Genomic DNA, 27,304 nt, shown 5'->3' on the forward strand with positions numbered 1-27,304 from the left:
AGTTCCGCCCCGACTGAGTGAGTGTAAAGTTTCATTTTCGATTATTTAAAATCTTGTGACGTATCATTAAATTGGGAAATCAATTCCTTAAAAAAATAGCAAAGAAAAAAAGGCGGAGTTAAACGTTTAGGTCCCCCCCCACATTGAGCCACGCCTCGAAGTGCTGCGTTCAGGGGCGTGCAAAGCTCACTGCATGCCTGGGGGCAGGGGCTCGGGGGAATGTTTATGAACCTCCCTTGAAGCAATCTCTAGAAAAAAAAAACTTACTGCACTGGCTATGTTTGTGGACAAAATTTCTTTGATCCAATCAGAGTTCGGATTAAAATTTAATGCACACTGATCGGATTATCAATGGACATAAAGCAGTCCACTCATTCAGAATAAATTCTTGACCAGAATGGTGGAAATATTCTGAATGGGGTGTGCATATGAAGCATTTTTATTCCGATTAGGCTTTTAAACTGAATAAAAATCCCCATTTAAACATAGCCGCTAAGAATTGCTGGACTCTTACATTCTCCATGATCAGCCTTGTGGTACTAATGATTAGCAGCGATTATGCGATACATTTAAACTTAATAATGGTGGTACTTGTACTACTATATTCATTGTGTTGAAGTCACGTCAGGTCGTTTGTGTTCTCATTTGCATCTGTTTGTGAGTGGGTGGTACTTGAACTCCTATCAGCTTCTGTCAGGGACGACACACCCTGACACCAAACTTCTTCTGCGAGCAACTTTCAAGCTGTCTTCTCCCATAATGTTGCTTAAAAGGCCGCGCAGGTTGAAACAAGCTTGGCAAGACTACGCAAGTCGCTGCCGTATCGCCGCGCTGCCACGGCAACGACGACAGGTCACATGCCTTTTCATCAGAAAGCCAGCAATGCAACTCGCTGGGCCAATCACAACGCTGCTCATCAGCAGGGTGTGACTTGTTTTGTGATATATTTAGTACGACCGACCGCAATAATTACCTCAAGGGGTTTCACAGTTGAGGACCACCCAAAATCCCAACCTTTACCTATTTTAGTTCTGACACCGCTTTTACCAGCTCAGTGGCCGAGGAGGAGAGTGTCCGCCCTGAGTTTGGGAGGTCGGGGGTTCAAACCCCCGGCCGGGTCATACCAGTGACCATTATAACAATGGTACCCATTTCTTCCCTGCTTGGCACTCAGTGTAAGGGGTTGAAATGGGGCCCCCCCCTGCTGCTCACGATCATTGCGACTTTAATTTAATACCAGCTCAGTGGCCTAGTGGTAGAGTGTCTCCCCTGAGACTGGAAGGTTGTGGGTTCAAACCCTGGCCGGGTCATACCAAAGACTATAAAAATGGGACCCATTGCCTCCCTGCTTGGCACTCAGCATTAAGGGTTGGAATTGGGGGGTTAGATCACCAAATGATTCCCGGGCGCGGCACCGGTGCTGCTCACTGCTCCCTTCGGGGATGGGTTAAAAGCAGAGACAAATTTCACCGCACCCAGTTGTGTGTGTGACAATCATTGGGACTTTAACTTTACGTCCTATGACATAAATGATGATCAAGGTGTCCCTCCAATGCTACCAGTAGGCCTTGAGATTTTGTCGCTAAGCGGTGACCCATCATCAATGCTTTATGAACTCACCATGGGGTGGGGGTTGGGGGGGCGGCACATGTACGTAACAATCGAACCGGTCCTGCTTACAGAGCAAATGTGCCATTTAGCGGCTTTCAACTGTGACTTGCTGACCAGCTGCTGACTTGTGTTTTTACTGGCGATTACGGCGGCAGAAAGGCGCGGCGCGACGGACAATGGCACCGAGCTTTATGTGTCCCCCGAGCGGTTACACACAAAGAGCGGAGCGCTCCGCCATTGAGTCGCACGGCGACCTGTTTACTATCCGGGGGCCTCGGTAGGCCTTAGCGGTAGAAGGAACAAACTGGAGTCCAAGCGTGCCAGCAACCTTGAGTGAATATTGATTATCCACCATGTTTATTCTCTTCAAAGGCTTCTTTATAATGACACAGAACAATCAAACGGACAATGCAGTCATAAATTAAATGTCAACCATCAATCACTTCCCATGTACGCGCATTGTGGTAGAGAAGCAAGAATAATTGACTTTTTGCAGTCGAATGCATTGAGCCTGAAGGCGTCATCGTCATGTGACTTTGAAGAAACTTGGCTGACTTACTTTTGTGTAAATACTAACAACAATCTTATACAAAATATCGACTGGTTGACTACTCCCCTGTTTGACCAACTGCCTATTTGATGAATACGTCACTATTAATTTGTTTGCTTTTGCAACGCACCGCCCTTTGGGTTTGGGGTTTTCTTTCTTTCATAATAATTTGCGGTAAGGTTGGACGAAATGTGCCCTTCGTTGCATTCATGTACTCCACCCAGTTCAAGTGTGACAACTTCCCAGTCCAGCACAAGAGTGGTATGCAAGCGACGCAACTTAGTAACTGTCCACTTTTGCCTGCATGCATGCCTTACTACTACCCCGTGTGCATACTGCATTACATAAACAAAATTATTTTATTTTTTTACAGTGAGCTGGAAAATGAAACTGAACGGAACATAACAGAGTGCCTTGTAGTCATTATGAAACTGGTGATTACAAACCAAAAGTACAGCATCAAAACAAAATTACGGTTACTTCGAGAGACATGCGCACACGGCGTGGACACGTGCGGGGTGGGTAGGTGGGGGGGGCAAAAGAGGCGTTCAAGGACACGCTACTTTAGACAGGTCAACACTGTACTTGTTTATTGAGTCGACGACCAACAAAAGTTAGGCCTCTTTCCACTGTTGAGTCAGTTATCTTTTGGGGGTTTGAAAATGCAAATTTGAATAAACTAAGATTGCTTTAACACGAATACGTGTCAGTACTCACGTTTGATGGATGGATGAATAGATGTATAGTAATAAAAAGTAAGCATTTCGTGGAAAAAAAGTTTATTTAAAAATACAGACATGGCACAGATGCAAACATAATTTCAAAATGGAATCAAAACTTTTTGTAGAAAGGCTCGATATTCGAAGTTGAAAATACGCCTTTTTACCTGAGGACACTGAACGTAGCTATACTATGACGTGTCTCGAAGCTTTAGTGCCGCGTTCACGCTGTCAGAAAAATACACCTTCAAATTAACTACGATTGGCTCAACAAGCTTACGCAGCAGTTGTTATACTGTACAAATGTTGCGTTTGAAATTACACGTACATTCGTTACAAAACAATTGCAAACTGGAATCGAAATTCGCATCAAAAGGGGTCGATATTTGAAACGGAAAAGACGCGTCTTTTTTTAACCACAAAACCGTGAACGCAGCATTGCTATTACGTTTCACGGATGCGCGCTCCCGACTGTACGTGCCTACTCCCCCTCGACGGCGTACGTGCGCGCCCCCTAGTATCGCGTGGTGGAGAGCGACCATATTGCTGCTAGCAGCGGAGGTAGGGTTGTTCTCCCCTCGTACAGGCCTATCGGACACCGTTCATTTTTGCATTTTTTCATGTTTGAAACATCCGTGGACGTCTCTGCGACTTGGAGCGAAGCTCGGTTCGTCTGAGAGCGACAGAGGAGCGTCAAACTCGCAGCGAACTACTTCACTTTTCCCCTTCGAGCGAATTCGGACCGGGGGAGGGGGGGAGAGGAGGAGGAGGACTGGTAATCCCGAAGGGGGTGGGAGAACGACGGCTCTTGCAAATGGCCACTCAGGTGGAGGCTCTTCTGCCGGCCAACCTGCTTACCAAAGCGGAGGAGCGCGGTGAAGTGATCCGCGACGAGCCGGAGGTCGACGGGGCCAAGCGGAGCCAGGCAGCGGGGGTCGACGACGAGGAGGAGGAGCCCGGCAGCCGCCGAGGCGGCGGGCACGGGGAGATCTCTGAGAGTCCCACGCGGAACACGAATGCGGACGAGGGGGGCTGTGACAGCGAGGCCAAGGCCGACGAGGAAGGTTGTAAAAGCCGGAAGGAGTTTACCGAAGCGCCCCCGCCCAAGGTGAACCCGTGGACTAGGAAAATGAACCCGGTGACTGTTGTCAGTGTGAACGGACAAGCACATCACGGTGAGTAATTTTCGTTCGCTTCTCTTCCTTCCCCTATGCCCCACCGCCTGTCACTTGCGTGTCCGTGGGTCCATACAGCAAGTGTCTGTCAGGTGGGCCAGGTAGCGGCCGTTCATGGTGTGCAAATGTCAAGTCCTGACGGATATATTTGGAGTCCGTGCATGCATCCATGCACCCCTCCTCCACTCAGGCTATTCCTGGAGTCCAGGGTGGCTAAAGTGGAGCCACTGGGTGTCTCGTTGCACAAGGGACGCCATTGCACGCACACACATACACATACGCGCACCTTTTCATAAGTGACTTGTTTTGTTTTTTTTTGCTTTAAAGTTGTGATGCATCGTAGCGCAACGTCAAAATCGTGCACTGAAAGTCGATCAATGGCCGACTCAAGTAGGCTTTTTGGGTGTTTAAACGCACCCGTCACGGGACTTTTAAAACATTGGGTTGACGTAACTGACGCGCCTAGTCGGCTAAAGTGCGGTTACTCGTTTTTAAGTGGCTTTGTGCAAAGACAAATAGATAAATCGATAAACAAATAACTGAGGGGGAAAAAAAGAGTGGAGACGCCCGCCCCGGCTAACAATAGCACGGGCCTAGCTTAAACGCTCCAAACATTTGCCCTCATTTCCACTTTGTTCTTTTTAAAATGCCCGACGTGCCTTCAATGCACTCAATTATGTTGTTATCTGGCGAATATTTGGCACGTTTATTAATGCACTGTAACAAGCGAGTAGGTTTGTTGTGAGACGTCACGTGTTCACTCCACGTGTAGACGGCATGGTAAGCTCGGCTAACGGACGCCAGCTAGCTAATCGCAACTTGCTGCAATCACGCCCTTCTTTTTATTCTTGTGCTGTCGATTGTTGCGCCGCTTGTTTATTGACCCGATTGTCATGTCGCCTACGCGACGCCGAGGTCTCCTCTGCTAGCAGTTAGCCGTGCATGCTAACGTGGCTGCGTGCAAGTCATGGTGATTTGGCTCACGAACGCTCGACATTGTGATTAGCAACGTGGTGCCTTTTGTCATCCAGAGTAATCTTTTCATCCCAAAATATTAAGAGGTAAGGCCCCTTTTAACCCACAACAGGGCCCCGGTCAACGCAAAGACTTTTCGCCATTTGTCCACCAGCGCCACGCTGCCGCTTGTATTGAAAATCGCACAGCTGTTAGACGAAGCTTCTGGCAGGCGGTCCGGTGGACTTTAAATGTAAAAGTGCTGCAGCATCAGCAAGTACATCGGACTTATTTTACTCCGATAAACAACTATTCGCTGACCATATGATTTGACACCTGCCCACCCCACTTTCCTCTCTTTTCCGGGGTCCAGAACGTCAGGAACAACGCTGTCCTTTTGCGTTCAAACGTTGATAGGAAGACATAGTTTGATGACGTGAAGTAGGTCAAGCCTCCTGGAAAAATAGGCCTCTTCCAGCAAAATAACCACATAAATAATTCCCAATAGCTTTGTGCAAAAGGTCATAGTATTCTGGCGAATTGCAAAGGCAGTGAGTGCTATCTAAAAAAGCAAAACCAGTAACGTGCAGAAGCACACAGATTGGGTCGAGGACAGGTAACAAACAAGATGGAGCCAAAGCAATACCAGCAAACTTAATGTTGCGCTGCCTCCATCTAGATCATTTTTACTGATTGTGCAAATAAGCGAGACACGGCCAAGCACACGCTCAGTGGTCATTTGCTTCTTCCCTGTCAGTGTGAAGCGGGGCCTAACAGTTGATTCTTGAATAGAGGTCAGTATGTGTGTACTTAGCGTGTCCTTGGATTAAAATCAGTCCTAGATAAGAGTGGAACAGTATTTCAACATCGCAGGTGGCTTGTTTGTAGGACGGCGACATGGGTATGGCGCATTCTGCGAGCACCGCCTCAACCAAGCCTTCGTGTTTTGAGGCCTCACCATCTGTTTTTGAGCCCAAAGTTGCCACGGTCTTGTGGATTTGAGAGCAAAGGGAAATATTACGTGTCTCATGCCGCTTGTGATTGGATTGGAATGGCAGTAAACTCGTGAGCCCTAGCAGCCATGACTTGTCAAAAGACTCCTAAACAAATAGCTTGGAATGCAATAAAAATAGCCCAGGGAGACTGGGAGCAAAATCCGGGTCCACCTCAAGTGGCGCCCACGCAGTGTATCGTCACAAGGGGTTTTTTGTTGTTGCGTCATCTGCTGTGCAACAATGTTGACACGAGTCACATGAGGTTGAAATGCAGATAGGGGCCCTCATCAATAGCACCCTCTCAATGCTAACATTATGAAACCCCACATGCGGGCTAACGTGTAGCATCGGTGTTGCTAACTTCTAAATCTTGAAGCAATAGTTGAACTCAAAACGGCAGAGCGACGCTTCTAAGCAGACGATACTCACAGGCATAAATTCTTTATCCTCAGCAAAGAGCTACCGGTAGCTTACTGAGTAGCTGAGACGTGTATCAGTGTGTCCATTTTAATTTTTGTGGGCGAGGCTGAAACGACGAAGGGCATCTCCCCCGGTTGTCGTCCTCCACCCAGTCGACACGCGTGCACGCAGACTATCAGCTGGTTGAGAGGAGCTCTTGTCTCAAGCGCTTCATCTCGGACCGCTTTATCTGCCGCAGGCCGAGTCTGCGCCGGCCGATAGAGCTCGGCAGGGTGTGGACCGTTCACATCCGTGGCGTGTCCAGTGTCGGGGAGCCTCCGGGGATCTCTGGAGACCTCTCATCCAAAACATTTTTTTTTTTTTGCCTCAAGTCTGGGGTTTTCCTTCCTCGCCCGACTTGCGAGCTGATTGGATTAGCATGTGAGTCATTGTCAATACGGTGAACACTCGCTAGATTCCATTTATCTTTCCTGCCCCCGCCCGCCACAGCGCTCATTTTAAAGCGAGTGCTGTTTCGAGTCCGTACAGCAGCGGCACAAGTGGCTTCCCTTTTTTCTAAAATGTGGAACGAGCACTTTAATGTGTAACAAATCTTCCGTGACTAATGAATTTAGGCAAAATCAATAAAAACATTTTAAAAAAATGGACTAATATGAGCTTATTGGTGGCAATTTTGATGTAAAACGCGGTGCGGCAAAAGCGTTTGACAGTTTTAAGGCCGGTTTTGCCGGTGACGTCACGCCGGCCGAAGCCCTCGTCAATTAAGCCGGCTGGGATTTATTTGTCCCACTCGACCCTCCCGCAGGCCACAGCCCGCCGATGAATTATTGCGCTGCATTTGTACACAAAAAGCAGACGAGAAGGAACGCCGCCTCGCTCACGCGCTCTGGTGCTGCTGGCCAAGTGCTGTGCAGTAACTCATTGTCCGTTTCCTCCATATTTGGCTCTTGCGAGCTCAACGCTGCCGCTCTGTCGTTACGCCCCCCCCCCCCCCCCAATGTTTACAACGGCGAATTGCAGGCTTGTGAGGAAACAAATGCCGCTTTTAATTTGAAACTCTGGCACCAGCCCGAGTGATTTTTGTGCATAATGGCGCGGCGGGCGCACTTGTAAGCGTTATGAAAAAGATCATTCCAGCTTTTCTAAGCCTGGACACGCAGCAATTCGGCGAGACAAAGCTCTCGTTTGTCAGCCGCCACGTTGTGGAATGCGCGCCGGTTGCCAGCGCAGCTGACGTTTGGCACCTTGCCGCGGATGCTCAGCTCTGACGTCGCTCTGGCGTTTGCCAGTGCCGGTCGTTCTGGTGAGACGCCGCAGTTATCCGATCCCAGCGCCGTCGCCCCCGGGCTCCTTGGATTGAGTTTTCTGACGCGGGCGGTCAACAGGGGCGAGTACATAATTCATAGTCCGGCTGCTTTTCTTCAAGCTCAACAGCGGCGGCACAATCGTTCACCTGACTTGTCTTGAACTGAGTCATGATGACGACGGCTACTTTAGACTCATTTTCAAAAGAATCCGCCTGCTTTATCTGTCATAGCAAAAAGACACAACGTTGCATCAACAATGATGTCACATTAGCGGCCAGTTGTGGGCCGGAGTTGACATCCAAGTGATCATCTGGTTGAAGAACCTCGCGAGTAGATTAAATCGTCTTCCTTCAGTCCATAAGGGCGGGCGGGCGGGCGGTACTCAATCCAAAACCGGTTTTAAAGTGTCTTTCCGTCATAGTTTGTGATGTCACAAGCGACGCTTTCCATGATTAAACCGTGGTCAACTCTGTGACTTTTGGCGGACCTTTCTGGTAATCCGCTTGTCTTTCAACCACAATAAACGCCGAGTCATCGTGTTGACGCCTTTTCACGTCAAGCACCTTTTTTTTCCTCCTGAATTAATGACACACCACACCCGTTCATCCATTCAACGTCCCGTGCTACAATTGGCTTTGAGAACTTTGTGGAAGGTCACAAACGAGTCAGGTATACTTTGATACGTAAAGTTTGAAGGTGTGGAAAAAGTTAAGAGACTTCACGCCGTTTGCTGCTGACTCATTCCCCATGTTTCCTGTTATTGAAAGAGCAGCCGCAGCATCTTTAAGCGGCCTGCCCTTTATTTGGAACTTTGTCCCGGAATGTGAGGAATGATTGAGGCCCGATAAGCTGATGAAGGAAATCACTTAAGATGGCCGACGACTGCGCTGCGTTTTCCCGCTCTTGACACGTGCGTTCTCGTCTCAACAGAGTCGAGCGGTCCCGCCAAGGTGGTGAGAGCGGGCAACCCTCCCAAGACCAGACGAGGAGGAAAGGTAAATGTCGCCGAATGTTACCCCCCCCCAAAAAAACTAATGCTTTCATGTTATTTTGATGGCTTTCACCAGAAGTTATGCGGTGTTAATTTGTAGTTTGTGTAATCGTGTGCTTGGCAATGACGGTTTGTGACCCCGTCCGCTCAGGTCGGCGACTTTGGCGACACCAACAGCTGGCCCACCCCGGGAGAAATCGCAACTAAAGACATGCAGGTGGGTAATTTTGGTTTTCTTTCCCCCTCTATTCGACTTTCATCGGATTATAGTCTACGACAAACAAAAAAATAGTGTCTGATTATCCACCAAATGGAAAGGTCTTAAGGTACGTGGCTTCATTTTACCAAGTGCTTCTGTTGCATAATAAAGGCGTCAAAGCACAACCTCAGAAGCACCTGTCACTTCAAGCCGCTCAGCCTAGTTCAGGCTCGGGTCCCGACACACACACACACACACACACACACACACAAGCTTCAGTGGCAGCCCCGGGCGCGCCTGGCTATTTCAGAGCCGTGGATGTTCTGGCGTTGCTCAGCGGTGTTATGTGGGTCAGCGTCATGGGAGCCTGGAATAAATGCCACCAGACACGGTGAGGGTGGGGGGGAGCTGGTCACCGCCTGGGAAGGGATGTCCTTTTAGGGATCCCCTCTTGGTCACCCGCCCCCGGATCGACGATGCCTCCGCCGCCGCTATTTTGAGGGACTGTACGAGCGTGGCGTAATCGGAGCGTGTGCGTGCTGACGCTTTCTGTGATGCAAAGGTCAATCTTGGGAGCAAAGAGATCTTGGCTCGCGTTATTGTGTTGTCTTTGTCCGGCTTGTCCTTTTGACTCGTGTTTGGTCGATGGGTAGTTGGTCCGAATTCAGGATGGCCCTACTTCTTCTCGTCCCCGCTGACATTTACCATCCCACGCATAGCTGCACCAATACCATGCATACCTTCATCCTCATCCATGTATGTTCTCCAAATCCAAATGACTTCCCCTAACAGGCAGGCCTAGGTTTGTTCCCCTCCAGCTCATTTGTATCTGTGAACATTCTTTTTTTTTTTTTCTTTTCGGTGTGCCTTTTGTCATCTCGGTCCACGTCATTGTCTCCTCTAAACTGCTCTTCCCTCCCTCCCTCTGTTCAGATCGAGGCAGTGACACGGACCGTGTCCTGCCCGCCGACGGTCAGGCAGGTCAAAGACTCGTGGAGATCCTCTGTAAGTTTCAAGCGGCAGCCCCTCGTCGTTTGCCCGCAACCTGCCCCGCCTGTTAACAGCCGCTCGCCGTGCGCCATTAGCACGCCAGTAGAAGGCTAAACCATGACGCTAGTCAACGCAAGATTCCGAATAAGTCGAACGAAACCGCTCTTCGTATTCAAATTGAAGAGTGGCGTCAAGCTTTCCCTTTTCTGCATGTTTTCAAACCAATTGAATATTTACACAAAGCATTAAAGGCGACATGACATCAGTCTCTTGAGTTGTGAACATCAATTAGCTTAGCTAGCTCATTAGCAGCGCTGCCATTTGAACTAGCCCGTTAGCAGTGCTGCCACTTTAACAGGAACATCAGTTAGCGTAGCTCGCTCCATCGTGCCAAATCACCGAATGGATTTCCAGGTCCGACTCCAAAGTTGCAACAGCTCCATCCAGTGTTTCTCCTCACCCTCATGACTTGTATTTTCCATCCGCCATTCAACGCTTGGACACTTACAGCAGGGTTAAGTGGATTACACGTGCTGCCGTTAATCAGTCTGGTGCTGCTAATCCCGCTGCTACGTTTCCCTTATAGCGTAAATGGCCGTTGACTGGATGCAGTTGGAAGAGAACGTTTTCCTGTTTGATTATGGTGTCAAAATTTGGTTGGGCGTGTTGAGTGTTCTTTTGGGAGGTGGATTAGAGTTTTTTTTTTTAAATACAAGGAGGTGTGTGTGTGTGAGCGTTCAGCGGCATGGAACGCGGTGTACTTTAATCGACTTGGTGAGAACGCTTTGCATGATTTCCTGCACAAACAGCTCGCAGTGTCGTCGTGTTTGCGGCGTCGTGGCTCTCGTAGGGCACCAGCATGTGCAAATTTGTCGCTAACGCCTTAACATCTTGTCCCATGAAGGCCCACAGGAGGATCTCCACCAAGAAGGAAACCAAGGAGAAGCGCGAGAGCAACGAGGAAAGTAAGGAGAATCTGAAGACCAACAAGTCGGACGACTCCGGAGAGGAGAAGAACGGAGACGACGACTCCCAGAAGAACGGCCAAAAGAAAAAAGGTGAATTGGCTCAAACTTATGCTCGCTGGGTCCAAGTTTGGACAATTATACATAATCAGCACTGTGAAATTCGGATCAAATATCATTCTCTGATGGTGCTACGCTGTTAATTGCAGACGTTTAGGCCCAATGTCCCGTTCTGTTCTGCTGACTATGTTGAACCTTGTCCCCGTGACCACTGGATGTGTGGACTTACGGAGCGCCACGTCACTTGAAAGAAGTCGTGTCATTCCCACATGCACTGTCGTTCACTTGTTTGACCGCCTCATTCAGCTCACTGCGCAAAGAAATAGATCACTCCTTCCCCCTGCTGGCCAACAGAGTTACTGCAGCTGACTCAATGCTGTTATCCGTCTTCAATTTGATTCTCCTTCCCTTCAAAGAACTATAGAGGAAAAACTTTTCTTTGTAAATCTTTTTTAATTCTTCACGGGTCTGCTGTGTGATCGCAAACAGGAAACAAGCAGAAGTGGGTCCCCCTGATGATCGAGGGGCCGCGGGAGCGCTCGGCCTCCCGCAATAACAGCAGGCAGAACGAAAATCTTCGCCTGCCGCCCAACGCCAGGAACGACCTCCGTGGTAAGCTCTTGGCCGTCAGTTTCACGAGACAGTTTTATACTCGATGACTTCAACTGTGCTCTTCCCGGTGGTGGGTTTGGCGCGCCCGTTGCAGACTGGCACAGTCAGAAGTACGAGCGGGAGTGGCGCGACGACCACGACGAGGTGTCGAGCGTCAAGAGTGAGGGGGCGCCGTTCCGTGGCGGCTTCCGGGGACGCGGGCGCGGCCGAGGAAGGGGCCGGGGACGAGGACGCGGCAGAGGTATATTAACAACATATTAAAATAAATTTGGAGGTTTTTTTTTTTTTTTTTGTGATGTTTGCACATGTGCTGTATACATGATGAGATATTCATGTCTCTTCTCTGACTTTCCATGGAGAGAGAACTTTCACAACTCTGATTGTGGCATTGAAGCGTCACCACATTTTTTTTTAAAGCAAAACTAACTTAGACTTAGTCCCCCCCCCCCCCCCCCCCTCTTAATCGAATGCAATTTCAAGAACCCTTTTGGCACCCCCTTCAGGCCACTACTACTACCACCAAGGCTACAAGTCGTACGAGATGAAAGACGGACCCTACGAAGCGAAATTCAGCAACTCAGTCACCTACTACTACGACAACATGAGCAGCAGCGACCTCTACTCGGTGGACCAGGACCTGCTCAAGGACTACATCAAGAGGCAGATGTGAGTTTGGAGTTGCAGGAGATGGGATGAGCTTAATCTCTTGGATGAGTTTCAATTAAAGAGTAGTTGTTAGAATTTGTGAAAACATTTTTTTTGTTTTGTTGCAGTGAGTACTACTTCAGCCTGGACAACCTGGAGCGCGACTTCTTCCTCCGCAGGAAGATGGATCAGGAGGGCTTCCTGCCCATCGGACTCATCGCCAGCTTCCACCGAGTGCAGGCCCTCACCACCGACGTCAACATCATTCTGGAAGTACGTGCACGATAGCTCCTCTTGAGAGTTTTTTTTTTTTTTTTTATGGTGCACAAACTGATGAGTTTCTCATGTCTCTTCTGACGTCACTGACGAAAACTTAAAACAACTCTGATCGCAGCACACGAATAAAAGTGACACATTTTATTTTTACAAGCTAAGCTTCGGCGCCTGTTTAACGCGCGTTTCTCGGCAGGCTCTGAAGGACAGCAAGGAAGTGGAAGTGATTGACATGAAGATCCGCCGCAAAGTGGAGCCCGAGAAGTGGCCACTTCCGGGCCTGAGCATGCCCAACCACACCGACTTCGCGCAACTCATCAACTGCCCCGAGTTCATCCCCAGGCAGCCCAGCGAGGAGCCCGCGGGTGAGGATGCCTGCCGCCCGACTCCATAAGTTCCTGAGCGGACTTTGTTTCAGATTTGAATTAGCTTGATTGTCATCGCCTCACTTGTTATGTGAGATGGTCTCCTCCAATGATCGATGCCATTGTCCTTCAGGGTCCCTCAGAGCCTCGACCTCAGCGCAACGCCCGCCCAAGGCCGAATCGGACACGCCCTCCAACCTTAAGACAATGCCCAAGGGCCTCTCGGCCAGCCTCCCCGACCTGGACTCTGAGTCCTGGATTGAGGTCAAGAAGAGGCCCAGACCCTCGCCGGCGAGACCCAAGGTTAGCCCGGAGAAGGTGACATCATCATTCTAGCCATCGATCGGCTCAGTTTATTTTGACGTAGCTCAGCATCCCATCGTTTTGCTCATTTGATCGCGCCACCTCACCATCATCCTCATCTCCTCCTCCCGCCGGATTGTGGTCGCGCGCTAACGCAGGCGCCCTCCTCACAGCAGCAGCGGGAAAAAGACGACGCCAGCCGTTCGCCGCTGCCTCACTTGGGCTCCTCGCCGTCTTCCGCCAACCCCGCAAACAAGGTGACCACGTCAAACCCACGGCCGGCTTTGCACCGGTGAACTGCCGTCTCGAATAAGAACAAAGTTGTCTCATCAGACCTTGTGCTCGCAGGAGGGCGGCGGAGAGCAGGACGAGCCCGAGGAGCTGGACTTCATGTTCGACGAGGAGATGGAGCAGATAGACGGCCGGCGCAACACCTTCACCGACTGGTCCGACGAGGACACTGACGGCGAGATCGACGACCACGACGTCAACAAGATCCTGATCGTGACGCAGACGCCGCCCTACCTGCGCAAGCACCCCGGCGGCGACCGCACGGGCCACCACACGTCGCGCGCCAAGCTCTCCAGCGAGCTGGTCAAGGTCATCAACGACGGGCTCTTCTACTACGAGCGGGACCTGTGGGACGACACGTACGAGCCCGAGTACGCCACAATCAAGGTGAGGCCGTTTTGGCTTGTCCAATTCATAGAATAGAAAAGAATAGGTAGCTTCTCAGCGCTTCCGTCTCGTCGCCGCCGCCGCGTTGGAGACATTTCTGTCCCAAAGTTCGACGCCGGAGCAGAAAGCTTCTTAGCTTTGAGCGGTTTCTGGATGCGCGAACACAGACTTTTGTTCTGGGCCACTCGTTTTTTGTTGTCGGGCTCTTTTGTGAGGCCTTCACGTGGTTGTCCAGCGCCGTGTGGAACAGTTTGTGGGAGGAAATAAAGTGCGCGGCCGAGCGGACTGAGCGCTAGCGGGCAGCAGCTGAAGCATCAAGTGTGAGTTGGTCGTGAGTCGTTCTCGGTGTTTGTGAGCCGGCCTCGTTTTTTGGGGCGGCTATTGTTGTCGTCATGGAAGGTTTCACATTTGTGTCTCCGGAATGCGGCGGGAGCGTGCGGGCGAACGGCATAAAGGTGAAGTGAGCCCTCGTCTCACCAATATTTTTTTTTTTCTCCACATAATTTCCATCTCCTGCAGCTAGAGGTGGAGAACTTCAAGAAGGTTCACTTGATCAGTCGTGAAGAGTTTGACTGCTTGACCCCAGAGCCCCCCGTCGACCCGAACCAGGAAGTGCCCCCCGGGCCCCCGCAACCCCAACAGAGTAAGAACTCGCTTTATTATTTTGAAAAGCCGCAGCCCAGCACACACTTGATGATAATGAAGTCGACCTTGCGTGCCTTTTGTCCTCAGTCCCCACAGACGCCCTTGCGAACAAACTTTTCGGCGCACCAGAACCCTCGTCGATAGCGCGGTCGCTCCCGACGACCGTGCCAGAGTCGCCCAACTATCGCGGCGCCCGCACGCCTCGCACGCCACGCACCCCCCACCGGAAGGACGCCACCGCCACGCCGCGCTTCTACCCGGTGGTTAAGGAAAGCCGGCCCGTCGACGCCAAGGTGAGATGCTCAAATGCCCGCTTGCTCTTGTTTTTGTCTCAACGGGCCGCATTGATTCTGCTCAGACCCCGAGGAAGCGCAAGACCCGACACAGCTCCAACCCGCCCATGGAGTGCCACGTAGGCTGGGTGATGGATTCCAGAGAGCATCGCTCCAGAACCGCCTCCGTCAGGTGAGGCCCGTTATTTAGCGGTAGCTGCCGAGGGCACGTCCCGCTCACTCTGTCCGTCGCCCCAGCTCAAACGCCAGCCCGTCGGAGGGCACGCCGGCCCTGGGCAACGTGGGCTGCACGCCGCAGTCCCTGCCCAAGTTCCAGCACCCGTCCCACGAGCTTCTCAAAGAGAACGGCTTCACGCAACACGTCTACCACAAATACCGCCGGCGCTGCCTCAACGGTAAGCACGAGTCGAGCGGCGCGCTCTCCGATCCGTGCCTTCGGCCCAACCTAACCGGGACTCCCATCGCAGAGCGCAAGCGGCTGGGGATCGGCCAGTCCCAGGAGATGAACACGCTCTTCCGCTTCTGGTCCTTTTTCCTGCGGGATCACTTCAACAGGAAGATGTACGAGGAATTCCGCCAGCTGGTGGTGGAAGACGGCAAAGAAGGCTACAGGTGAACCAGCAGCCCCTTCCCTTCCTCCCCCAATTGAACGCGAGTAACCGTCCGTCCGCTCTGGCTCTTCTAGGTACGGTTTGGAGTGCCTGTTCAGGTACTACAGCTACGGTTTGGAGAAGAAGTTTCGGCCGGATATCTTCAAGGACTTCCAGGAGGAGACCATGAAAGACTACGAGGCCGGTGAGACGATAAGCCCGCAAAGTCGAGTCGCCTACTGATCAACGCAAAGGCCCGACACACACTTGTGATATAACAAGTTTGCCCAAATCGGCTTTCGTGTTTGTTTCTGCGGACACACCCATCCTGCTAGTGATGACTCAGTATAATTAGAAAAATGTCACCCTGCAAGATATTTTGAATGACCACATTCCTAAAACGAGATCCTGCGGTTACCTTTCCGGATTCACAGGTCAGCTGTACGGACTGGAAAAATTCTGGGCCTTCCTCAAATATTCCAAAGCTAAGGCCTTGGAGATCGACCCCAAGCTGCAGGAGTGCCTCAGCAAATTCAAGCGTCTGGAGGACTTCAGAATCGACGTGGGTCAAACGGCGCCTGAGACTCGGAGAAGAAACGCTGGTTTTAATCTGTGTCGCTCCTCTCTCATGCAGCCGCCGATGGAGGAAGGAGGCCGCCGGCGTCACTCGTCCAGCGGGGACAGCCGGCGCCGCCACCCCTCCCATCCCTCCAGTCGGCCCCACAGCCAGAACAGCTCCAGCCCCATGGGCGGCGCCACCGCTGCCGCCGCCAAGGACGACGTCAAACCCGAGGCCAAGACGCTCAAGTAAAAACGCAACTGGGGGATATCAAGTCACATGCCGCTGGTTCAGGGGGGAGGGGGTCGGTTGGGGTTGCCCCATCAGCTCTCCTTTGGTGCATCACTATATTTTTTTTTTTTTTGCTTGAGAAATGAGGAAGAAAATCGTCACAAAGAGCTTGATGGATGCGTTTTAAGTTTTGGAGATTTTCCTTTTTCTTTTCTTAACAAGGCAAGCAAGCGACAAGGTGTCAAACACATTTTTCTTTGCAGATCATTGCCACTCCACCAGGTGGAGGTATTTTTTTTTTTCAAGGTTATTTAACCATCCACTATTTTCATTTCCTTCCCTTTCAAGAATTTTTTTTTTTTGTGGTGTGGCGGCCTCTGGAAACAATTTTACGATGAGCACATGCAACGACGGCCCTGCTGACATCCGAGCGGACCAAAGCGCCTTCGAAAAATATTTGATTTGCTGGATTTTTTTTCTTTTGTTTTTATGGACAAGTGGGAGGGGGAAAAAAAAACATGCTTCAAAAAGGAAGGAGGAGAAGCAGAGTTGGTTGCGAGTGGCCTTATCGTTAATGGTTTTGCCCTTTTTGTTGGGAGCACGTTTTGCCAAAGTGTTCCAACTGTCTTCCAAGTGTCATTCGGATCCTGTTACGAGTCCCAACTTGGCTTTTGTCGTGTGGCTTTCTTCATGCTTAAGCGCAACCGGCGTTCCTTTGGAGGAGATTCATGGACCTTAAATGGAGGGGGCGGGGCTTCCTGACCTTGTTTTTGTGCGTCCCATCCATCAGCATCCATCCGTCAAGGACTGGAAGACTCAATAATCCGCATTACTTGAAGGAGCGGGAAGTGGCGCAGGTGCTTTGGGTGGCAATTTTTTGGGGATGGGTGGGGGGGGGGTCCTCCTCCTCCTCTTCCTCCTCTTCTTCACACACACGCAACTCCTTGTCTTTGGCCAAGTTGGTTCCTCATGGACGTCCTCCCATCAAGATGTAAATGTGAACTCAACCAATGAAGAAGAGAATTATTTTTTTTTTTTTTTGCTCGACGTTATTTCCGCCTTACACGTATACGTACTCATTAACATGTTGACGCTTCTGGACTTTTTTTTTTCTGGCAGTATTGTTAGTGTGACGCGGGCGGGGGTTTTGTTTTTTCTTTCCTTTTCCCTTTTGACGTCTGGAACATGGAACGTGTATTTAAAGCGACAAAAGGGAACGAAAAAGCAAATCTTGTTTCATGTTGAAATCTGTTAAAATTCCCCCCCACTCTTCTTTTTTTTTTTTTTTTCATCAATTGGCGCCTCATCAACAGTTGGATTACTTTTTTGGCGGGTACCGTAAGTCTTAAAACAAATCAGTCCACTTTTTTTTGAGTCTTCCTGACATGTTTAAAAAAAACAACTGCAATTATTTGCCTTCCGTTTTTTGTTCTCGTGTGGACGTCGCCCTCATTTTATCTTCCGGTGCAAGCAGAGCCGGACCCCCCCCCCTCCTTTTTTCTTCAGGGAGACTTGAAGAGTTTTTGAAGGGACACGATGGGTGCATCAGTGTTTTTATGGAGGCTTGGAGACAAATGGTGGCCGAAAGAGTGGAAAAACGGATATATAGTGTCAAACGCACCTCTCGAATTAAGGTGCCCCTGGCTTCCCAGTAACGGGTTTATTTTAGCCGGGTTCGGAGATTCGTCCGTAATCTAACCACCCGAGTTAAATTAACTCCTCCGGAATCAATCTAATTTCTGTACGACGCCAATCCCTCTCAAGTCACCCGAAGCGCGTGCCGAGTAACTCAATTCGAGGCAGGACTTCGAAGTGACCGCATCGTATTGATGGCTCCCCGCTAATGTTTGAAGTTCTTATTCGTTACGGATATTTTTTAGATGTCTTTGTTAAGACCTCAGGGATTCGTTTGTATAGCGCACCCAAGCACTAGTTTTGCCGAAGTAAATGTTCATACGGGTCCGTTCCACTTGGTCGCTCATGCAGTGAGCCGACCAACTTTTTTTATTCGAAAGAGAATCGAATTAATAAAAGTGTGACAATAATAGCATTTAAGAAGAAAATTAATGCCCTTTATATTATTAATTCTAACTTCGTATACGTAGATCTAGCACTTGACCGTCGGAGTTCTTCACCCCACTTAATTGCTTCGAAGAGAATAGCGACTTTCTTACCGAATAAAATTGTCGTGCTGTCTTTAGATTTGCCCAATAATTAATTTGGAAGGCAAGTCTATTTTTTGATCGTGTCCTATTTAACTTTTGACGCGGCCCGACAAAAGGGGAACTGGGCCGCGTCCGACGGACAATCGAAATACTTTTATCCTCCACCAACTTCACTGATTTATTTTAATCATCGTCGTTATGTTATTTAAAGGAAGTAAATTCTCAACCGAATTCACTTTCAACAAACTCAACTCTTCCGTTAAATATTTACGAAAGTTATTTAATTCTCTAACTTGCTCAGAGTTACTTTTTACACGGCCCGTCAAAAAGGGGAAGCGGGCCTGAGCCTTCGGTTGCATATTTAGTACAAATCCGCGCACAACGAAGTAAGTAATATACAAAACACATTTATTAAAGAAACATGAAATAGATTTACAAATCTCAATTACTCCAGAAACTGAACAATTTCACTCACTGATACCCGTGTTAATAAAATCATTCAATCCCAGAACAATTCGATTGCAAAACACAGTTCATAAAAAAGGGAAGAGGTAAATACCAGTTGCGTGCTATTTTTGGTGGAAGCAAAGTCGAGTGATCAGTTCGATCTTGCTTCTAAAATCCAAATTAGAGAAACAGGCTGGCCACGAGGAAGCCGGCGGCCCGATGACTATTCCCCCCTCTCGCTAAAATACATAAAAACGGTCATCCTCACCAATTTCTCGTTTAAAGTTGTCCAGTCCAATTTTTAGGAGTAAATCCAAGTTAATTTCAGTCCAGTGATCCTGCGTCTCACACAAAAATCTTTGGGACTTTGGAAAAAATCTTGAAACTCCTCCGGGCCTCTTCACGTATCAGAGCTCTTTTGGGGGGAAAGCCCTGAGGCTACTCCAGCAGGACCTTTTATAGACCTCTCCGTCTCCCCCCCTCCCCTTTCTTTTCTCCTGTACTTTCCCTTTTCACCTTTGACCTACTTTCTGTTACATGACTTGTTTTCACCTTTGACCTACTTTCTGTTACATGACTTGTTTTTACCTTTGACCTACTTTCTGTTACATGACTTGTTTTCACCTTTGACCTACTTTCTGTTACATGACTTGTTTTCACCTTTGACTTACTTTCTGTTACATGACTTGTTTTCACCTTTGACCTACTTTCTGTTACATGACTTGTTTTCACCTTTGACCTACTTTCTGTTACATGAATTGATCGAATTGACAAATAATATTGCTTAAAGCGGTTACAGAGTACATTTTTAGCCAAGCAAAAAATCAAAAATAAAAAACACATAATAAAAATTTCATTTGTGCCTCCATGCGTGACTTACACTCTGACACCGTGTTCCTCTTTTCTATTTTAACTGGTCTAGCTTATCCTGGCCTCTCTTTTGGTCTCATGTTTTGGTCTGGCGCCATCTTTTGGACAAATTTGGAAATATCAGCTCTGTCAATTTATCCCTGTGAACAATCCATATTCTACCATTTGGACCATCTCTATCTCCATGTTACATGACACCCCCTCCTTGGATTGAAAAACAGGTATAAATTTTCTCTGCTCACTCCCTCCCCCGTTACGAGCTAGGCAGTCATGTCGTCGTCTCCGTCTGAGATACTCACGACCTCAGCGGTTGTTGAAGTAGGGCAGGCCGCCGCCATATCACCTTGTCTGGCGATCTCTGCGAGGGCGTTGATCAGGCGCGACAACCGACTAGCAGCGTTGTCGTCGTCAGCGTGGTTCTCCACGGCGAGGGCTCTCAGCTCCGGTGTTGAACGCCCCGTGGCCACACTCTCGACATCTGCCTCCTCATTTTCAGCCTCGCTCCCGCGTCCTCCGTCTCGAGCCTCATCGTCGTCCTCAGACTCAGAAGGAGCTGCATCCACATCCAGCGGGCTTATCAGATGCAGACGGACCTCGTTCCTCGGGCCTGGTGTCTACCGCGTCATTCGACATGTTGTTCTCTTGGCTACCGGCTTGTTTCCTGGTTTCGGAGGCTTTGCGCTTCATTTCTGCCAGCACTGGACATGTCTTAAGGGTGCGGTGACGCTCCGGACCCCATCTGGTGTTTCCTTTTCCATCACATCCAGGCGTGGGACACACCTCGAGGCTCCCCACATACACCGGGCAAGCTCTAAATGAGCGGTGGTGTGTTGCCCCTGGTCGGGCGCTACCGCTCCCGTCGCAGCCAGGAGTAGGGCAATTTGCCGGATACAACTTCGTCCAATCAAAAGGGGTCCAGTCTTGTAGAATCCTCCTGGGTTGGTCACTTACGCCACCGCCCTCCGCTTTTGGACATGATAAGTTTCCCTCCTGGACTTTTGCTTCTGGCAGGAGTGAAGTGGGTTGACTTTCCACTCGGACTTCTGGTTCTGGCGGGAGAGAAGTTGTTTGAATTTCCACTTGGGCTCCTGCTTCTGGCGGGAGAGAAGTGGTTGAATTTTCCTCCGTCACCACCGATTGGAACATGCTTCCTCCAGCTGGACATCCCTGTGCCAACTCCTGGCTGGGACCTTTATCCCATTCTCTCGCTTCCGACCGGTCAAGGTCATCTGTCTCCTTGGCCTTTTCTTGAGGTTCTATCTCCGCTACTGTGCCGTGCTCCTTTCTCGTTTGTATTTGTTCCCTAAGAATATCCCGTATCTGGGACCCGGTGTTTCTTATGGCTACAAATTGGCTAAGCCTCTTGGCCTCCAATTTGATTCCCAGTGAATATATTCCTTCGTAAGGAATGATGGCCATTTTCACTGTAATCCCTACCAGTGCTGCTTCACCCTTATTCACTATAAGGACTGATCCGACTTTATTCCCAGGGGCAAAACAGTATATTCCCTTTTTGGTCACATACTGAAAGTCTTTGTTACTTGTGTCCAAAACACTTCGATAGCAGTACATGTTGCTCACGGTCGGGCTTGTTTCCGCAGGGGCTGCCTCCACTTTGACCAATGGTGCGTCCTTGCACGCCAACAACTGGGCTACAGCCCGAGCCCAAGTCATGGGCCTCCAGGGTCCCTCAAGCAAGTCCCCAAGGACTGCGGTTCCTCCTGCGGAAAGAACCGACTCACGAGCAAACAAGGCCATTTCGTCGGCCTCTTCTGTATAACTGTCGGGGGCAGGCCGGCCGACTGGCCTTGGCCAAGGCCAACAATGGCCCAAGGCCAGATAAAGGTTCTTCATGGCCTGATTATTATCATATGCCGGCCAAGACGCTCCTCCCAACACTGGATAGAGGGTCGCCAGGGGGGTCATTGCCCTGGTAATTTGCCATCCCTCTGCTTCTCCGACTTTCAATAATTTTCCTCTTCCCATGCGATCTAAACACATGAGGCAATATTTCAGCTCATCGCCGTCCCAAACACACGTGCACGAGCTAATTTGTCGAGCCCGTACATCCGTAGTTGGTCCGATCTCCCACTGTGAAAAGAACACCATTCGTGCCAAGATGGTAATTCGACACTGGTGGCATACCATGGCATCTAATACTTTGACTGGAAGCTTGTCCTCATTTCTCTGGGCAAATTCCAGCTCTCTTACTTCGGTGGTCAGTACAGGTGGCATCATGAAGCCTACTCCCGACCACATAGCAGGCAACAGGTTGGGTGTCAAACAAATGACACAAGCTTCGTTGACCCATGTCCAGTGAAAATGTTCTGGTCCACCGGGTGTGCAACCCCGCTTGGCCAATCTCACCAGATTTAGGGCCCTTCCGGTCTGGATCCCATTTGGTGTTCTTCTTACGATGACCGCACCTTTGTGTGCGGCCATGCGCACGAAGGCTGGGATTGTTCCGTGGTCCGTTGCCATATGTTATAAATTACTTCTTGGCTTGACTCGGGTCAGCCGATAACGGCTTCAGCTGTTCAACTCCTTGGATACCTTTCTTCTTTAGTCGTACTGTGTTTCTATCCAAAACTTCACTAACTATGTCCGAGCAGTCGTACTTGGCCTTCACTGCCGTGTTGCTGTTCAGGTCCCTCGACTTGATCCACACCTTCTGTCCAACGCTGATCCGACACTTCTCTTTATTCTGGGACAGCCGTCTTGGGTTCTGCCCACTTCTTGTGACACAAAAAGTCGTTGGTTCAGTTATTCGGACGGGGAGGGCCGGCTGCTTCTGCTCCTCCCGTTTAGGTCTGCAACCAAATCAAGCAATTTAGTACTCCACTCTTTTGGGATTCCTAGCCACATGCACCCATCTTCTAGTGTCTTGATCACACTGTTTGCATTGGCTTTCCTCACTGCTTTCAGCCCGACGTGTCCTGACATCGAGTCAACCAGCACAACAAGGTATTTCTCACCCTTTGCGCCACTTATTCCCATGGGGCCAGCTACGTCCATACAAACCGAGCCCCACGGCACAGTACTCCTAATCTTCAATCCATCCGTGCGTCGTCCTCTTCGCCCTGCGTTGTTTTTGTTGCACGGATTACAATCCCGCAGGACCGCACGAATCGTCCGGTCAGGGACCCAGAGTTCCAGCATCTCTAACTTTTTTTCGCGTAGGCAGTGGACCCGCGTGGCCTAGTGCTTCATGCACTGCCGACACGACTTGCCTCACGCTCTCATCTGGGACCACTTTTCCGCGAGGGGTCTTGTCCCATTTTTCTGCTCCTACAACTTTTATTCTTCTTTTCTGGACGTATCAATCAACTTCGTTATTACCTCTCCAATAAGCTCCTTCTTTCACATGAGATTTCTGGTGAACCACATCCAGACTCAAATTTAGCCGTAACTCGGCTATCTTTCTCCACACTTCATAGTGGGCCACTAGTTTTCCTTTCGCGCCCTCGAAGCCATTCTCTTCCCAAATGGCTAGATCGAATTTGAGAGCTTGCTCACAATAATGACTATCAGTTATAAGTCTTACGCGTCCAGCGTGATTTTTTTTTTTTTTCTAACAGTCCTTCCAACACTGCCGTGGCCTCTCCTGTTTGCGCGCTGCCGGGTGTCTTTCCTTTGCGGCGGCAACGCTCCACTCCATTTTGCTTCAGAACAAAACCCCAGTGGGCATTCTGCTCTCCTTCCTTTTTTGACCCATCGGTGTAAAGAGTCCATTCATAGGGCTTCTCTTCATCCGCGTTGAGAGGCATCCTGCCTCTATCGACGGGTTTGATCCCACTATGTACTCAGTCCATTTCTGAGGCCACTTCTCTAAGCCTCCTCCATACAATATTACACATGCTGGTTCTTCATGTCGTCTTGGAGAGTCTGGATTAGACCCCTCCTTTCCGGTTCCTTTCATAGGATTTCCAGGTTCGGGATCTAATCTCCTTCCACCGCTAGCCATCCTTTCAATGAGTAGCAGTTTCTCTAGTTGTAGGGTCGAGCTGTCTCCTTTCGAAGCCTTTCCGTGCGCATTCGGAACAGGGTCGATTCAGCTCTTAGTTACTCAGCGGCGCCCTTTGCGTCGCCTCTACTCAGAACACCAATATGAGAACTTTTGCCTCGCTTATTGATGCTCTCAACGGTGGGATGCACTTCTTTTTCTTTTTCCTTTTTCCCCACCAGGTTTTCTACTGACAGGAAATTCTAACAAGGGTACATTCAATTGCAAATTCTAATTCAAACGTTATTGTAGCGAACAGGAAATGACGACTAATCATCAGCCCGAAGCCACTCAGCCTTTCAATTCTTGGGAACCTGTAAGTCACAGAAGGTCTCCAACAGTTAAGAATCATGTACCATACAAGCCTTAAAAGAATTATCTTGGCTGTTTTTCTTCTGCCTGGAGAGTAAGTATAGTTACTACTCCTGGTCAGCCTTTACTGTAGTCTTCAACAGCAGGAAAAAAGAAAAAAGAAAAAAAAGGCGGAAAAAAGAAAAATCCTTTTGTGAGTTCAGCGGACAAAAATCTGTAATCCTCTGATGCGTCCGGGAACAAAAATCCTTGTAATCCACACAGGTGTCCAAAAACAAAAAAATTTGTAATCGACACAAGTGTCCGGGAACAAAAATGTTGTAATCCACACAGGTGTCCAAAAACAAAAAAATTTGTAATCGACACAAGTGTCCGGGAACAAAAATGTTGTAATCCACACAGGTGTCCAAAAACAAAAAAAAAAATTTGTAATCGACACAAGTGTCCGGGAACAAAAATCCTTGTAATCCACACAGGTGTCCAAAAACAAAAAAATTTGTAATCGACACAAGTGTCCAGGAACAAAAAAAAAAAAAAATTTTTTAAGGGAGAATTGAATGAGAAAGAAAAAGGAAAAGGAAGAGGGGAGACAAGTCTTCTCTTTTTATCTTTCAAAATAAAAAGGCCTCTCTTCAGACGGTCTCCTAATTGGTTGCCTTCTCTTTGGCCTTGGCTTTGGCATGAAATCTAAAACATTTGCAGGCTCCTCATCGACTGGTTCATCTTCTGTATTTATACCCAATATCCGTGCCCATGTACCGGCCCCTCTTTCTCTTGCAAGTTCTGCCGCATACTCTGCGTACACTACAAACATTACTTTCAGCACCCCATACAAGTACAAGCTGTGAAGGATCTCCTCCTTACTCATGCTTAAAGTAATGTGCTGAGGGGCAACGGTCACCGTTTACTATGACACAATACAGTTCTAATCCTCCCGTGCTAATAAGGTTCTTTTCTAGGAAACTCTATTCCTTAAAGAGACTGTACTTATGTCACTCAAGGCCGTTCTGACATTTATTTGTATCAGTGAGCGGAATTAGGACAGTTTCTGGGAAGAAAAAACTGAAAAACTCCACACAGGTTCGTTTTGGAGCTGTGAGCAAAACAAAAAAACAAATGTTCTTCTATTGTCTCATTTGTATTTTTTTTTTTTTTCTCTAAACTTTTACTCACAACCCCCCTCCTACTCGTTGGGCGCCAAAATGTCAAACGCACCTCTTGCAATCAGGTGCCCCTGGCTTCCCAGTAACGGGTTTATTTTAGCCGGGTTCGGAGATTCGTCCGTAATCTAACCACCCGAGTTAAATTAACTCCTCCGGAATCAATCTAATTTCTGTACGACGCCAATCCCTCTCAAGTCACCCGAAGCGCGTGCCGAGTAACTCAATTCGAGGCAGGACTTCGAAGTGACCGCATCGTATTGATGGCTCCCCGCTAATGTTTGAAGTTCTTATTCGTTACGGATATTTTTTAGATGTCTTTGTTAAGACCTCAGGGATTCGTTTGTATAGCGCACCCAAGCACTAGTTTTGCCGAAGTAAATGTTCATACGGGTCCGTTCCACTTGGTCGCTCATGCAGTGAGCCGACCAACTTTTTTTATTCGAAAGAGAATCGAATTAATAAAAGTGTGACAATAATAGCATTTAAGAAGAAAATTAATGCCCTTTATATTATTAATTCTAACTTCGTATACGTAGATCTAGCACTTGACCGTCGGAGTTCTTCACCCCACTTAATTGCTTCGAAGAGAATAGCGACTTTCTTACCGAATAAAATTGTCGTGCTGTCTTTAGATTTGCCCAATAATTAATTTGGAAGGCAAGTCTATTTTTTGATCGTGTCCTATTTAACTTTTGACGCGGCCCGACAAAAGGGGAACTGGGCCGCGTCCGACGGACAATCGAAATACTTTTATCCTCCACCAACTTCACTGATTTATTTTAATCATCGTCGTTATGTTATTTAAAGGAAGTAAATTCTCAACCGAATTCACTTTCAACAAACTCAACTCTTCCGTTAAATATTTACGAAAGTTATTTAATTCTCTAACTTGCTCAGAGTTACTTTTTACACGGCCCGTCAAAAAGGGGAAGCGGGCCTGAGCCTTCGGTTGCATATTTAGTACAAATCCGCGCACAACGAAGTAAGTAATATACAAAACACATTTATTAAAGAAACATGAAATAGATTTACAAATCTCAATTACTCCAGAAACTGAACAATTTCACTCACTGATACCCGTGTTAATAAAATCATTCAATCCCAGAACAATTCGATTGCAAAACACAGTTCATAAAAAAGGGAAGAGGTAAATACCAGTTGCGTGCTATTTTTGGTGGAAGCAAAGTCGAGTGATCAGTTCGATCTTGCTTCTAAAATCCAAATTAGAGAAACAGGCTGGCCACGAGGAAGCCGGCGGCCCGATGACTATTCCCCCCTCTCGCTAAAATACATAAAAACGGTCATCCTCACCAATTTCTCGTTTAAAGTTGTCCAGTCCAATTTTTAGGAGTAAATCCAAGTTAATTTCAGTCCAGTGATCCTGCGTCTCACACAAAAATCTTTGGGACTTTGGAAAAAATCTTGAAACTCCTCCGGGCCTCTTCACGTATCAGAGCTCTTTTGGGGGGAAAGCCCTGAGGCTACTCCAGCAGGACCTTTTATAGACCTCTCCGTCTCCCCCCCTCCCCTTTCTTTTCTCCTGTACTTTCCCTTTTCACCTTTGACCTACTTTCTGTTACATGACTTGTTTTCACCTTTGACCTACTTTCTGTTACATGACTTGTTTTTACCTTTGACCTACTTTCTGTTACATGACTTGTTTTCACCTTTGACCTACTTTCTGTTACATGACTTGTTTTCACCTTTGACTTACTTTCTGTTACATGACTTGTTTTCACCTTTGACCTACTTTCTGTTACATGACTTGTTTTCACCTTTGACCTACTTTCTGTTACATGAATTGATCGAATTGACAAATAATATTGCTTAAAGCGGTTACAGAGTACATTTTTAGCCAAGCAAAAAATCAAAAATAAAAAACACATAATAAAAATTTCATTTGTGCCTCCATGCGTGACTTACACTCTGACACCGTGTTCCTCTTTTCTATTTTAACTGGTCTAGCTTATCCTGGCCTCTCTTTTGGTCTCATGTTTTGGTCTGGCGCCATCTTTTGGACAAATTTGGAAATATCAGCTCTGTCAATTTATCCCTGTGAACAATCCATATTCTACCATTTGGACCATCTCTATCTCCATGTTACATGACAATAGATGAGAGGGGGGAAAAAAACTGTGTGCTTGGTTGGCTGCGCTCACTTCTTCTCCACCTGACGGGACCTTTTGGAGGATTTGGGGGATCTTGTGGGAGTCG

General features: G+C 48.5%; 1 protein-coding gene across 6 annotated transcripts; it reads left to right on the forward strand.

The window, feature by feature from the left end:
* The first annotated feature begins 3,361 nt into the window (after positions 1-3,361).
* Positions 3,362-17,538, forward strand: larp1 (La ribonucleoprotein 1, translational regulator). Of its 6 annotated transcripts, none has more exons than XM_049741933.2 (21): positions 3,363-4,055; positions 8,662-8,726; positions 8,874-8,939; positions 9,855-9,926; positions 10,816-10,969; positions 11,426-11,548; positions 11,643-11,789; positions 12,052-12,214; positions 12,322-12,466; positions 12,663-12,831; positions 12,965-13,149; positions 13,293-13,391; positions 13,483-13,812; positions 14,332-14,455; positions 14,545-14,750; positions 14,816-14,922; positions 14,988-15,145; positions 15,218-15,362; positions 15,436-15,545; positions 15,775-15,902; positions 15,975-17,538. In XM_049741933.2, exons 1-21 carry the CDS (start codon positions 3,695-3,697, stop codon positions 16,149-16,151), a joined length of 3,234 nt encoding a protein of 1,077 aa, XP_049597890.1. In that variant the 5' UTR covers positions 3,363-3,694; the 3' UTR covers positions 16,152-17,538. The 6 variants fall into 6 exon arrangements, with proteins under 6 accessions (XP_049597896.1, XP_049597890.1, XP_049597893.1 ...); XM_049741936.2 differs by having other exon boundaries at positions 13,311-13,391; XM_049741937.2 differs by having other exon boundaries at positions 12,965-13,134; positions 13,308-13,391.
* The last annotated feature ends 9,766 nt before the right edge of the window (positions 17,539-27,304 follow it).

This window comes from Syngnathus scovelli, chromosome 15 (genome assembly GCF_024217435.2).
Source record: "Syngnathus scovelli strain Florida chromosome 15, RoL_Ssco_1.2, whole genome shotgun sequence".
Lineage (NCBI taxonomy): Eukaryota > Metazoa > Chordata > Actinopteri > Syngnathiformes > Syngnathidae > Syngnathus > Syngnathus scovelli.

Excerpts from the sequence above, each read along its gene's own strand:
- larp1 (XM_049741933.2), top strand. The coding sequence starts at position 3,695 with ATGGCCACTCAGGTGGAGGCTCTTCTGCCGGCCAACCTGCTTACCAAA. Across the intron at positions 12,832-12,964 it reads GCCCAGCGAGGAGCCCGCGG|GGTCCCTCAGAGCCTCGACC; the intron begins GTGAGGATGCCT and ends ATTGTCCTTCAG. Across the intron at positions 15,903-15,974 it reads TGGAGGACTTCAGAATCGAC|CCGCCGATGGAGGAAGGAGG; the intron begins GTGGGTCAAACG and ends TCTCTCATGCAG.